Source organism: Triticum dicoccoides, chromosome 3A, assembly GCF_002162155.2.
Source record: "Triticum dicoccoides isolate Atlit2015 ecotype Zavitan chromosome 3A, WEW_v2.0, whole genome shotgun sequence".
In the NCBI taxonomy this organism is placed as follows: Eukaryota; Viridiplantae; Streptophyta; class Magnoliopsida; order Poales; family Poaceae; genus Triticum; species Triticum dicoccoides.
This window is the reverse complement of record NC_041384.1, coordinates 703,304,182-703,319,744: the sequence shown is the minus strand read 5'-3', so window position 1 is coordinate 703,319,744 and position 15,563 is coordinate 703,304,182. Positions and strand designations below refer to the sequence as shown.

General features: G+C 42.7%; 1 protein-coding gene across 2 annotated transcripts in view; it reads right to left on the bottom strand.

Moving 5' to 3' along the window:
* Positions 1-348, bottom strand: part of LOC119270334 (UV-stimulated scaffold protein A homolog) — a 3,102-nt gene extending 2,754 nt beyond the window's left edge. For both annotated transcript variants that reach the window (XM_037552343.1, XM_037552344.1), the window contains exon 1: positions 52-348. In XM_037552343.1, the coding sequence (XP_037408240.1) occupies positions 52-288 (237 nt within the window). In that variant the 5' untranslated portion in view covers positions 289-348. The remainder of the gene's footprint in view (positions 1-51) is intronic.
* Positions 349-15,563: the final 15,215 nt, after the last annotated feature.

Below are 15,563 nucleotides of genomic sequence, written 5' to 3'. Positions count from 1 at the left end.
AGGGGTCTAGGGGTGGGGGAAGTGGAGATCCGGGGGGAGGGGCTTACGCACGTGGGAGTGGGGCTTGGCCATGAGGGAGAGGAGGAGGCGGAAGGCGTCGCGGACGGCGCCGTCGGAGGCGCGCGCCGAGGACTTGATGGCCCGGAGGAGGGCGGGGTCGACGGAGGGGGCCGTGGTGGAGGTGGCGCGGTCGATGAGGGCCGCGACGGAGGAGTCCGCCGCCGGGGTGTAGGGGGAGGGGCTCGGGCCCTGCTCCGACGGCGGCGGTCGGCCGGCGGCACGCGGCATCGCGGCGGTTTGGTGTGGTGGCGTGGCGGGCGGAGAGCCGTGCGGTGATTGGATTCGCTTTGCGGTTGCGACTGCGAGCCGGGCCGGGCTGGTTCGTCTGAGTCGGTTCGTTCCAAGGTTGTTGCCTTGTTGGACCGGAATGAGAGTTTTATTTTTTTACGAAAAGCCATCATGGCACACTTTATTTCCTAGAGAAAAGAATTACATCATTCAGAATATCTTGCAAAACAAAACTCGGACGACCTAGAATCAAAAGCATGGCTAACTATTTCGTGTGCCATGCTATTTGCTTCCCGCAGACGGTGCTGAACACGAACCATGCCATGTAATTGAATCATATCAAAAAGTTGCATCATGATAGCTGCATAAGGGCCCATCATCTCAGTTTCTCCATAGCAGGCATCAGTAACTTTCGGAGAGTTAGTCCCAATAATAACAGAAGAGCAACCCAAATTCTCAATGACTTTCAGGCCCTTTCGAAGAGCCATTGCTTCCCCGTGGCTACATCCATAAGGCCTCGTTTGGATTGTCATATTTCTATCAGATACACCCGAAAAAATACACGCCTTTGCAGGTCTGTATCGTTTTCGGCCGGAAATACTCTAATACATTAAGATACACTTGTAAAATTGATACACCCATATTAACTTACAGTCAATCCAAGCGCGGCCTAAGATGGTCTAGCTCCCCAGTATGCTCATGCCATGGCTTCTCCTTTTGAGTTTCCCAAAATTGCACCCACTCCACCTGCTCCATCACCAAAAAATGAAGCGCCACGTTAAGCTTGTATGTTACTTCACGAGGTACAACTGTCGACAATGCCCTTGCAAAATTTGCAGCAAGCACCTGAATTGAGAAGACTGTGCTGACAAAAGAAGCAACATTTTCACCCCTCACCAGCCGTGCAATGCTACCAACAGATATACTAGGTCGCCACTACAAATGTTTCTCTAACATTCAGATTTCCCAACACCGGCGACCTCTGGTCGACGTCGATGGTGTTCTCCAAGCCGAGAGCTCCGCACCCCTTCGCTCCCCACGCGCATACTTGGGTTGGCCAAGGTGCGGGCGGGGTTTCATTTCTTTTTCCCAAATGATAAGTGTCACATGTCAGGGGTGTGCCACTCTGCCCCTGACGTCTTTCAATGGCAATTCTAGTCATGTAAGGTTGGCAAATTCCAGTGATACACGGCGAATTTCTATCAAAAAATAAACTGAGCCACGAAAGTTGCCATGTTTGGCAACTAAAGTTGTCATCTTCGCATTACTAAACCTGTCATAAACAATGCTCGGAGTTTTCCATGTGCTTGTCCCAAACGTGTGGCACTTATCAGTGTCTTTTTTTCGTTGCATTCTGCTTTTTTTGCTTTTTGTTCAGTTCTTATTTTTTGCTTCTTAAAAAAAAGTCCAGGATTCCCAAAAAGTTCATAATTTCAAAAATATTCACTAATGGAACAATAAAATACAAATTTAAAAAATGCTCACGTGTCTACATGTTTATTAAACATTGTAAATTTTTCGTACACGTCAAGAACATTTGTTTAATACAGGTTTAACATTATTCAAATACATGATTAATAGTTTTTTCAAATAAATGTTTCACGTCTTTTTTATTCACATTGTAAATTTTTGGAATACATCTAAAACATTTTAAATACATATTTAACAATTTTTGTATATATAATTTGCATATTTTTTCTGAATATATGATCTTTTGTCTATTTTCTGGTACATCTTATACATTTTTCTTATAAATCTGACACATTTTCTATAAATGTTTAACATTTTATATATACATGTTTATTATTTTGGAAATACATATTTAATATATTACAAATACATGATTAATATTTTTTTAAACATATATTTTTGGATATTTACTTTTTTCATACACATTATAATTTTTTTATAGTTCAGGAATATTTTTACATATGTTTAGATTTTTCCAAATATATGATTAATATTTTTCAAAATTTCTTTTTTTTCTCTACCTTCTTCAAAACTTACATTAACATTTAGCTCTGTGTCGCGTGGAGCGAGATATAGAGAAATCACCGGTTATTAATGGGTACCCCATGTAAAGGTCACTCCCACCTCCTGAGGGCTGACAAGTGGCAATCTTATAGTTTTTTCCTTTTCTCGTAGAATCATATTTCAAAACTTGAACCGTGCATTTAAATTCGGAACCGTTTTCACTACTGTATTCTTCACGTAGAGATCTTTCAAACTAGATCCTATATTAGTATATATTTTTTTCATTTTCGAGAGGTACAATGCCTCTCGCGGAATCAAACATGTGGCTCCGTGAGAAGCAAATCTATGCCTCCTCTGGAAGCAAACAAAAAATCATACAAACAAAATTCCTTTTTTCAAAACAATATTCCTCAAAAATCCCAAGAAAACCAAGCGATAGCAAAAAAGCAAAAAAAAAAAGAATATCAAAACCACAAAACGCACACAGAGAAATTGAAAGTGCTAGTGATCGACTAGAGAGGGGGTGAATAGGCGATTTTTATGAAAGTCTTCAAAACGTGAAAGTTTCGAAGACAAACGATAGAAATAAACCTATTATCATACAGCGAAAGGTAGACTACACTAAGCAAGCCATAGTCAAGTATTCAATGAAGTGAAAGTACAACGACTAATAGCAGCTAGGCAGTATAAATCAGGTAGGAAGATAGTGTGAAGCCAATCAGAACAAGCGGTCACTCAGTGAAGACAAAAGATAATGCAATCATACAATGACTTCACTAGAACCAACAGTAAGTAAAGGAATGGAAAGGATGAAACCAGTGACTCGTTGAAGACAATGATTTGTTGGACCAGTTCCAGTTGCTGTGACAACTGTACGTCTGATTAGGGAGGCTGAGATTCAACTCAGAAGGCCATGTCTTCACCTTATTCCCCTTGAGCTAAGGACACCCAGTCCTCGCCCAATCACTCTGGTAAGTCTTCAAGGTAGACTTTCAAACCTTCACAGACTTCGTTCACCGGCGACTCTTGGATGCTCGTAGTGATTGGATTCGCTTTGCGGTTGCGCGTGGATTTGCTTTGGCTTGTGACTGCGAGCCGGGCCGGGTCGGTTTGTCTGAGTTGGTTCGTTCCAAGGTTGTTGCAGCAAGCGCCTGAATTGAGAAGACTGTGCTGACAAGAGAAGCAACATTTTCACCTCTCATCAGCCGCGCAATGCTACCACCAGATATACTAGGTCGCCACTATAAATGTTTCTCTAACATTCAGATTTCCCAACACCGGCGACCTCTAGTCGATGTCGATGGTGTTCTCCAAGCCGAGAGCTCCGCACCCCTTCGCTCCCCAAGCACATACTTGGGTTGGCCAAGGTGCGGGCGGGGTTTCCTTTCTTTTTCCCAAATGATAAGTGTTCACACGATCAGGTGTGTGCCACTCTGGCCCTGACGCCTTTCACTGGCAATTCCAATCATGTAAGATTGGCAAATTCCAGTGATACACGGCAAATTTCTATCAAAAATAAACTGAGCCACGAAAGTTGCCATGTTTGACAACTAAAGTTGTCATCCTCGCATTACTAAACCTGTCATAACCAATGTGTTGGAAAGATGAGCAATTTACCAACTGATTTTATTAGCAGAAATATTAGATAAAGCATGACTAATATAACAGTGACAAAACAAGCCATGTGATTTGACAAAGAGAAGGTAAACAACATTTTCATATATGGACTGTAACTGAACACATCTAGAGCAGCCAGTATAGCAAATTGCATATATGAAATAGAGTCTAACATATGTAGGGCAAATACTAGAACAAGGAACTGCAGCAGGACCTCTAACAGAAAGGAGAATAACACGTACGGGACAGTAGCAGCAGAAGCGCTGGGCTTGGGGTCGATGTCCTCGCCTGCCATGTCATCAAGGAGGTCGTGGACGTCAGGGAAGAAGTCGTCGTTGGGGAAGTAGTCGTCGGAGTCCGTGATGAAGAAGCCAGTAGTCGCACGGAACGCTCCCCAAAAACCTTATCACCCTTCTCCCGTACATGACTCAAAAGGTGCGGTTCCGGAGGCCTACTGTCCCGACCTGCAGTGCACGCAGCAAGACGGGATGGGGAAGAATGTAGCAGCAGCGCAGTGGGCGGAACTTTGTGGTGAGAGGAAGAGGAGCTTCTGTTGTGTCTCTCTGGAGAGGAGCGACCTCTCTTATATAGGCACAGGAGAAGGACGGGAAGAGGCTGCGGTGGGAGGTGAAGCAACGAAGGGAGACGAAGCGAACAGCAGACATCGGCTCGGCTCATTCCCGCAACCCGCGGTGCGTCGTGACGAGGCGTGGCGTGGCGAGGCGGGCGGCGGAGGAGGAGCGCGCGTGGATGTCCCTCTTGTTCTCATGCTCATACATGTGGGGAAAGAACCTCCCTTATAAAGAGGTCCAACTCGCTCTAAACTAGCAATGTGGGACTAACCTTTTGTTCCACCTCTTGCCTTGCACGAATGGGCTGCGTGGGCCTCTAGGATTTATTAGGAATTTCTGAAACTGCTATTGGGCTAGGCCCAAAATAGACAAAATTCCAGCAATCCCCCACCAGATCCCAAAGGCACACAAAAATTTGCCTTTGGTTCCAAAACACTGTTTTATATACTGGTACTGCAGTGGAGACTGTTAAGTTGAACTTCCACCTAGAACTCTATGCTACACTAGTAAGCAACTTGAACAGTGGACTGGGCCTTGAACTGCAAGTTTTCTGCGAATCTAGCTTCACATAAAGCCTTGATCGATACGTGGCTACCGTGGGTCTTCCCCGCGGGTGGAGCTTATGCGTCATACTCCGTGACCTTTCATGAGTTTACTAGAGAGAACCCTACTCTCATAGATTGCGACGTTTGACAATCAGACTCATATAGGTGTGTTCTTCAAAAGATGTTCTGCAGGATAACATCTCTGCTTAAATAAGCCACTTAGAACACATTAAGATACACATCAACCTGCCATGCAGATTAGGAGAGTATTGCATCTTCATGGAGTGGTATTGTGAATAGTAGGGATACTCTCCTCTCAGTTGACCAACAGCTTGTCTTCCACATCTAATTCACGGGATCTCCGATCACAAAGAATAGGTTACCACTGTGAACAACTCATATTGTGGGTCTCATACCCATCTCCCTCGATGCATTATCTATCACATTACGTGATAGACCCTTAGTAAAAGGATTTGCCAGATTTTTAGATGTTTGGATATAATCCAATGCAATAACTCCGGAGTTTTTCATTTTCCTGGCAGACTTTAACCTTCTCTGAACGTGTCTTGATGACTTCATATTATCCTTTGAGCTGCCCACTTTCGTGATCACAGTTTGATTGTCGCAGTTCATAAGGATACCCGGTACAGGTTTCTCAACAACCGGTAAGTCATTCAAGAGCCGACGAAGCCAATCTGCTTCGACTGTAGCTGTATCTAGTGTTGTGAGTTCTGCTTCCATTGTTGACCTCGTTAAGATGGTCTGCTTGCAAGACTTCCAAGAAACCGCGCCACCTCCATGGGTGAATACATAACCGCTCGTGGCCTTTATCTCATCAGCATCTGAGATCCAGTTTAAGTCACTATACCCTTCAAGCACCTTTGGGTGTCCGGTGTAGTGAAATCCATAATTCGCAGTGCCTTTCAAATAACACAAAACTCTTTCTAGAGCTTTCCAATGCACATCTCCTGGTTTTGAGACAAACCGACTCAGTTTGCTAACAGCAAAAGAGATGTCAGGTCTTGCAGCACTGGCTAAGTACATAAGCGAACCAATAATCTGAGAATACTTCAATTGGTCTCTAGCAATTCTTCGATTCTTTCGAAGTAACACACTTGCATCATAAGGTGTTGGAGAGGGCTTGCAGTCACTATAGCCAAAGCGACTCAGGATCTTTTCCACATAGTGAGATTGAAGCAATGTAATCCCACCATCATCGTCTATCAACAACTTAATGTTCAGAATGACATCAGCCACTCCTAAATCCTTCATCTCAAAACAGCGAGATAGGAAATTCTTGACCTCCTTAATAACATTTAGATTTGTTCCAAAAATCAGTATGTCGTCAACATACAAGCAAAGGATAACTCCCTCGCCCCCACCATGGCGATAGTACACACATTTGTCAGCTTCGTTTACAACAAAGCCTGCGGCTGTTAAAGTTCTTTCAAACTTCTCATGCCACCGTTTGGGTGCTTGCTTGAGTCCATACAAAGACTTCAGCAACTTGCACACTTTTCCTTCCTGACCATCTAGTACAAACCCATCTGGTTGTTCCATATATCCAACTCTCCATTTAGGAAAGCAGCCTTAACATCCATTTGATGAACGAGAAGACCATGTGAGGCAGCTAGTGAAAGTAGAACTCGAATAGTGGTCAGTCGAGCCACAGGTGAGTAAGTATCAAAGAAGTCTTCACCTTCCTTTTGGGTATAACCCTTAGCTACGAGCCGAGCCTTGTAATTTTCAATAGTACCATCAGGCCTAAGCTTCTTCTTGAATACCCATTTGCATCCTATAGGTTTGCACCCATAAGGACGATCAGTTATCTCCCAAGTTTCATTCGCTAAGATGGAATCCATCTCGCTACGAACCGCTTCCTTCCAGTAGTCAGCATCTTCAGATGCATAAGCCTCTGAAATAGAACTGGGAGTGTCATCTATGAGATACAAAAGAAAATCATCACCAAATGACTTTGCAGTCCTCTGTCTCTTGCTCCTAATAGGAACTTCATTGTTCTCCTCCACAAGACTTTCAAAGTGTTCCATCGAAATTGTAGGTTCGGTAATTGTAACTGGTTCCTGATTCGATGAACTAGGCATCTCCTGATTAGATGAGGCAGCCATATCCTTCATGGGAAAGATATCTTCAAATAAAGTCGCATCATTCGACCAAGAATTTATAGCCAATGCTATGAAAAGCATATCCCAGGAAAACACAATCCACAGTCTTTGGTCCAAGCTTCCGCTTCTTTGGAATTGGAACATTGACTTTCGCCAAACAACCCCATGTTCGTAGATAAGAGAGTTTTAACCTTTTATTCCCCCATTCCTCAAATGGAGTTATCTCTTTGTTCTTTGTGGGAACTCGGTTTAGGACATGACATGCCGTCAATATCGCCTCCCCCCACCATGCCTTGGAGAGACCCAATGTGTCTAACATGGCGTTAACCAAATCAGTTAGAATACAGTTCTTTCTTTCGGCTACCCCATTTGACTGAGGTGAATAGGGAGGCGTCCTCTCATGGATTATACCATGTTCCGCACAAAAAGCATCAAATTCATTGGAAAAATACTCTCCACCATGGTTGGACCTAAGCCTCTTGATTTTTCGGTCAAGTTGGTTTTCCACTTCAGCTTTATAGATCTTGAAAAAGTTCAAAGCCTCATCCTTAGATTTCAGAAGATACACACGGCAGTATCTAGTGGAGTCATCAATTAACGTCATGAAATATTTCTTTCCACCTTTTGTCAACACATCATTTAATTCACATAGATCTGAATGTATGAGCTCTAGTGGTGCAAGATTTCTTATTTCCGCAGTCGTGTGAGACTTATGAGGTTGCTTAGCTTGCACACACACTTGACACTTAGATCCCTTGACGGTGGTAAAACTAGGGATTAAGTTCAACTTCGCTAGTCACGACATGCAACCAAAGTTAACATGACAAAGACGTGAATGCCACACATTGGATTCACTATGGTTGCAAATATGATTAACAACTTTATTGCAAACGTCTGATAAGGATAAACGAAACAAGCCTCCTGACTCATAGCCTTTACCAACAAAGGTTCCATACTTGGATATTATAAATTTATTCGACTCAAAGACAAGCTTGTAGCCATCTCTACACAGAAGAGATCCGCTAACAAGATTTTTATTTACGGAGGGGACATAATGCACGTTCTTCAGCCGCACGATCTTCCCCGAAGTAAACTTCAGATCGACCGTGCCAACACCACGAACAGAAGCACTTGAACCGTTGCCCATCAGCACGGTTGAAGTCCCTGTGGTCTGATAAGACAAAAACATGGAAATATCACCGCATACATGCACATTAGCACCCGTGTCAATCAACCAGTCAGGAGAATGACATACTGAAAGAATAGTGGGAAATATACCATACCCGGCATCCTTCATGTCAGTGTCTCCAATGACAACATTAGCGGTCTTGCCGCATTTCCCAAAATGACGCTTGTCATACCGATTAGGGCAACTAGGAGCCCAATGATCAGGATCCCCACACACATGACAAGCACCTTTCTTCTTGCCATTCTTCTTCTTGAAGTTCGTGTGTTGCACAACCTTGTTCTTCCCATCAAACTTTGCTTTTCCATCAAACTTGCCCTTGTTCTTGAACTTGTGAGGCTGGAATTTCTGCTTATGTACCACATTGGCACTAGATCCTCCCTCAATACCTCGAGCACGTGTGTCCTTTGCTCTCGCCTTTTCTTCCACATCAAGAGTGCCAATGAGATCCGGGACAGAAAACTCCTGCCTCTTATGCTTCAGCAAGGTAGCAAAGTTCCTCCATGAAGGAGGAAGCTTAGTGATGATACCTCCGATAACAAACTTGTCCGGTAGCATACAACTGAAGTGCTCAAGTTCTCTAGCAAATGACTGTATCTCATGAGCTTGCTCAACCATGGAGCGCTCTTCAGTCATCCTGTAATCATAGAATTGCTCCATGATGTACAGCTTAGTGCCAACATCCGAGACCCCAAACTTGGCCTCGACTGCATCCCACATATCTTTTCCATTATCAATTGACGCATAAGCATCAACTATGTTCTCACCAAGAACACTCAAGAGAGCAGCCTTAAACAGAGTATCCATTTTCTAAAAAGCTTGTGCCTGTTGAGCATCAAGCTCTCCTTCAGGTTTGTCGAGAGTGGCGTCATAGGAACTCATGGTTTGAAACCATAAGACTGCTCTCACGCGCTACCTCTTATAGTGGATACCCTCAAACATAGGAGGTCTCATGGAAGCAGCAAAACCACTTGGGGTAAATTGCCTATAATAAGGTTTTTGGATTGTTGGAAATACGAGCAATTTACCAAATGATTTTATTAGCAGAAATATTAGATAAAGCATGACTAATATAACAGTGACAAAACAAGCCATGCGATTTGACAAAGAGAAGGTAAACAACATTTTCATATATGGACTGTAACTGAACACATCTAGAGCAGCCAGTATAGCAAGTTGCATATATGAAATAGAGTCTAACATATGTAGGGCAAATACTAGAACAAGGAACTGCAGCAGGACCTCTAACAGAAAGGAGAATAACACGTACGGGACAGTAGCAGCAGAAGCGCTGGACTTGGGGTCGGTGTCCTCGCCTGCCATGTCATCAAGGAGGTCGTGGATCCGCGCGACCCCAAAAACCTTATCACCCTTCTCCCGTACAGGACTCAAAAGGTGCGGTTCTGGAGAGGAGCGACCTCTCTTATATAGGCACATGAGAAGGACGCGAAGAGGCTGCGGTGGGAGGTGAAGCAACGAAGGGAGGGGGAGCGCGCGTGGATGTCCCTCTTGTTCTCATTCTCATACATGTGAGGAAAGAACCTCCCTTATAAAGAGGTCCAACTCCCTCTAAACTAGCAATGTGGGACTAAACTTTTGTTCCACCTCTTGCCTTGCATGAATGGGCTGCGTGGGCCTCTAGGATTTATTAGGAATTTCTGAAACTGCTATTGGGCTAGGCCCAAAATAGACAAAATTCCAGCACAATGCTCAGAGTTTTCCATGTGCTTGTCCCAGACGTGTGGCACTTATCGGTGTCTTTTTTTCGTTGCATTCTGCTTTTTTGCTTTTTGTTCAGTTCTTATTTTTTGCTTCTTTAAAAAAAAGTTCAGGATTCCCAAAAAGTTCATAATTTCAAAAATATTCACTAATGGAACAATAAAATACAAATTTAAAAAAATGCTCACATGTCTACATGTTTATTAAACATTGTACATTTTTCGTACACGTCAAGAACATTTGTTTAATACAGGTTTAACATTATTCAAATACATGATTAATATTTTTTTCAAATAAATGTTTCACGTCTTTTTTATGCACATTGTAAATTTTTGGAATACATCTAAAACATTTTTAATACATATTTAACAATTTTTGTATATATAATTTACATATTTTTTCTGAATATATGATCTATTTTCTATTTTCTGGTACACATTATACATTTTTCTTATAAATCTGACACATTTTCTATAAATGTTTAACATTTTATATATACATGTTTATTATTTTGGAAATACATATTTAATATATTACAAATACATGATTAATATTTTTAAAACATATATTTCTGCATATTTACTTTTTTCATACACATTACAATTCTTTATAGTTCAGGAATATTTTTTATATATGTTTAGATTTTTCCAAATATATGATTAATATTTTTCAAAACTTACTTTTTTATGTCTACCTACTTCAAAACTTACATTAACATTTAGCTCTGTCTCGCTTGGAGCGAGACATAGAGAAATCACCGGTTGTTAATGGGTACCCCATGTAAAGGTCACTCCCACCTACTTAGGGGCTGACAAGTGCTAATCTTATAGTTTTTTCCTTTTTTTTTTCATAGAATCGTATTTCAAACATTTTTTTATCTTGAACTATGCCACTAAATTCCGAACTGTTTTCACTACTGTATTCTTCATGTAGAGATCTTTGAAACTAGATCCTATATTAATAAAAAAATTCATTTCCGAGAGGCACAATGCCTCTTACGGAATCAATCATGTGCCTTCATGAGAAGCAAATCTATGCCTCCTCTAGATGCAAACAAAAAAATCATACAAACAAATTTCCTTTTCCCAAAACAATATTCCTCAAAAATCTCAAGAAAACCAGGCGATAGCCAAAAAGCGAAAAAACATCAAAACCACAAAATGCATAGAAATAAAAATAAAATAAAATCCTTAGGGGGCGCCCAGCATAAGACAAGTCACGGCAGCGGCGCGCTCTCAGTCCACCAAAAAGACCCCTGAGGGGCTCCCCCAAGGTAGTGTCGTTTCTTTTTTGTGTTTTTTTTGTTATGATCTTGTTTGCCGCTTCTTTAAAAATTTCAGGATTTCATAAAAAAACTTTAGAATTTTGAAAAATATTCACTAAATAAAAAAAGTTAAAAAAGTTCGTGACTTCAGAAAAATGTTCACAATTTGAAAAATGAATTTTTTTGTTTTCTAATGAACTAAATTTGATTTTTTATGAACATTTTCTGCTCGATGCTAGCTGCTCGCATTCATGCTGCTATAGAGCGACCGCTCCGCAATGGCGCTGACCTAGAGCGGATGCAACCTTTTCACTGTGCGCGCATGTTCAATGCCGGAGAGATGTTTACTGTACGGGACAGATATCTACCACGCTCGTTCAATGCCCATCCGTTTGTATGTCGTCATTAAGCAGGCTCGCCGACCGACGTAGTGAATCATCCGAACACTTGGCCTCATCGAAATCCGCTATTTAAAGGCGGTCATACCCGACTAAACTTCATACCACAACACACTCTTGCTCCACATCCTCCTCCCTTGCACCACCTCCTCCACGACCGCAATTGGGGGCAAGATAATTTTTTCGAGCGAGCAAAGATAATAAATGAGGGGAAACGCTTATGTTCACCTGATGGATCTTTTTGCATGCATCGATCGTTTCTATGGTCATCTGATCTTTCTTTAATCGGATGGCGCGAGAGCATCCTCTTTCCGCAGCCTAGTTTGCAACTAGCCAATGTTACAACTTTCTCCCCTGCAATAACTAGTTTGTTGCAAGATTTGGATCCCCGCAACCAGAAGATGCATGCTATCAGAAGCGTCGACGCCATTATTACAGACAATTAAGCTCTCCTTCATCTTCGGCCCTTCCCTCTATCCCCTCCTCCTTTCTCTCCTCCATCGTTGGGCCCGACCCACTCTCGTGCTTCATCTCCTCGGATATCAGTCGCCTCTCCAACGGCCCGCCGAAAACCTTGCATGAGCCGCCTCCTGCCAAACACTGCCTTGGTTGCCATCGCCCCTCGGTCATCCCCAACCTAGCTTATCTCAAACGCCGCTGCTGGTCGAGGAGATCGCCATAGATAGTGTGTTCATCGTGCCATGGTTCGCAATGGCGCTCATCGCTGTCGGCCCAGACTGCGTGGAGTGGGGTCTGCACTTGACTTTTATTTTCCACAACATGATGTTTATGCAACAAGACGCGTTGCAATAGGTTCAAAGCAAAAAAAAACATTTTAAAAATATCCACAACAAGACCTTTGTCATGAAAAATTTCTGTTACAAGACCTTTGTTGCAGAAAATATCGCAATAACACTCTGTTGAAAGAGATGGCTGATCACTAGACATCACATGAAACCAACATTTGTTGGTCAAACAAAACAGAATGAACGAACACAACTCCATCCAATGGCCACTGGCCAGGGAGGTGGTCAATCTTTCTTTATTATCCTCTGCATCGTCGCCCATAAATAAAATGAAAGTTAGAAAACTGACACGGAGAGGAGATCCAGCGAGGCCGTATTAGCCCAAACTGGGTAACTTAAACTAGCCCACTAGACATCACATGAAACCGACATTTTGTTGCGGAAATCCGTTGGTGCTCCTGGAGCGCGCGCTCCTGCACGCGAAAAAAATTCAAAGTTTGAAAAAATTTCAAACAAAAATTTGGCGCATACATCTCGACATTATATGTGTGCACGTTAAGTTTCAGAGAAAACCGACATTTTTTGTGGCTTGTGTAAAAAAGACAAAATGATGTCTTGTGGAAAGCATTTTTTAACACCGGATTTTGTGTTTTTACATGCGACACATAAGTTGTCGGGTTTTTCACAAAATGACTTTGTAAGCATCTACAATATCAGGATGTACGTGCCAAGTTTTTGTTTGATTTTTTTGACATTTCAAAATATGTTTAAAACATATTTTAAAAACAAGAAGCCTGCGCTCCCATGTGCCAAAACGCAACTCTTTGTTTGTTGGTCAAACAAAACAGAATGAACGAACGAACGAGAAGGGAGCTCCTGCTCGGCGCCTTAAGCGCCCGACAGGTTGCTGGCGCCCGCTGCCACTCCCTAGTGGGCCAGCCCGCTACACGCAGCACAGCGAACAAAAATCGTCAGAAAAACGCGAAAAGTTGGCTCCTACAGGAATAGAACTTGCATGGCTACATCTTTGTCCGAGCATAGCTGACTACCATACCAACTAGACCAGCAGCGCGCCTTGGCGCACGTTGCCGGGTCCTACCATGTGTGTCAGATATACTACAATCGTGGGGCAATGTTAGCATGTTTAGCCAGCACAATAACTTGATTTGTATGCCCATCACAAAGTAGAAATATTTAGTCTGTTCAAAAGCAACATGGCATAAGTTCAAGCTTTATTTTTACAAGTCAATTTTAGCAAGTAATGAAAATTGCTAAAACAGTAGAAGAGTGAAAGCTTTATGAAGAACGGAAGAAACACATATAATTGTTTTGCATCCTTTCGACTTTACCAAATCAAAGTGACCAACGGGTTTCAAAATCTTTACTGATGCAGCCTGGAACATAAAGGTCCACACGAATGGTACAGGAATTGGCATATACATCTGCAAAGAGCAAGTAAATCAGAGAACAAATGTTATGATTACGGCATGCTGTGAAGCGGTTAATTCTCCTCTTCATGCAGAAGCCAGGGCTCTGCTTTTAGGTTCCCAACTTGCTTCTGCTGCTCAACTCAATCTGGCCACACTTGTATGTGATAATCAGGTACCCATCCGAGTCATTTGTTTTAGAAAAGAAGGAATCACCCCTGGCTTCTGCATCTGGGAGATGCATGCGGCCATATTATTTATTATTCACAGACTTTACAAAAAAATACAACAGTAAACCCGAGGCCACCATCTAGACAACACCTGTCGCTACTCCTATCCTTTTGATGAAGGTGTGTCGAATGTCCAGGCCAAATACCAAACAGACATCGCACAAAAGCCTAACATCTAACGCCAGATGCCCCATCCAAAGCCACATAAGCGGGACTGGGTAACACTCCGGTCCGGCGCACTCTTCAGTGAGTACCACGCGCACACGCTGTAAAGGGCCGTCACCTCCGTCTTCCCTCGATCCATCCTCAAAGCATGTACTGACGTATTGACCTTGTTAGGCCTCTCTGCCATCGACGCACCATGACGCCAGACAACGTCGACCTCTTGCGCGCACTACTAGAAAAAGGGCTATAGATGGAATTGACACTAATGACGCACCAGACATATGATGCGCCATTACTATATACTAATGGCGCACCATGTGTTGGTGCGCCATTAGTGTGCAAATACTAATGGCGCACCACATCCACGGTGCGCCATTAGTAAATTTTTTTTAAAATTTTTTCAAAACTACTAATGGCGCACTGTGGGAGTGGTGCGCCATTAGTAGTTGAACTAGTAATGACGCACCACATCTACGGTGCGCCATTAGTAACTTGGCCCAAACATTCGCCCGAATGCACCCCCCCCGGACCGCCTTTTCAGTTTCCAAAAAATAATAAAAGAAAATGATAGAAATGTCAAAAAAATAAAAGAAAATAAGATTCCCATGTGATATGTGGTCTAGTTGTTAGCAAAATTTACAAACATGAATTTTCGACTTTTTTGCAAAATCTCTCGAGAATTTGTAAAAATGGGCATAACTTTTGCGTACGAACTCGGATGAAAAAGTTTTTTATATGAAAAATCATCTACTCGAAAACTTACATCCGAATTTAACTGGGGGGAATCCCGTTAAACATTTTCAAAATTCTCAAAAACCTAACAGAAAAAAGATACGGGGCTTTTAAGATCTGGAGAGGCAAAAAAATTCAAACTTACTAATGGCGCACCTGCCCATGGTGTGCCATTAGTATCTGTTGGGTTTCGTAGTAATTTCAAAAAATTTCCTACACACACGCAAGATCATGTGATGCATAGCAACGAGAGGGAAGAGTATGATCTACATACCTAGTAGATCGTCAACGGAAGCATTTGGTTGATGTAGTCGTACGTCTTCACGATCCGACCGATCAAGCACCGAAACTACGGCACCTCCGAGTTCTAGCACACGTTCAGCTCGATGACGATCCCCGGACTCCGATCCAGCAAAGTGTCGGGGAAGAGTTCCGTCAGCACGACGGCGTGGTGACGATCTTGACGTGCTACTGCTGCAGGGCTTCGCCTAAGCACCGCTACAATATTATCGAGGACTATGGTGGCTGGGGACGCCGCACACGGCTAAGGAATAGATCACGTGGATCAACTTGTGTG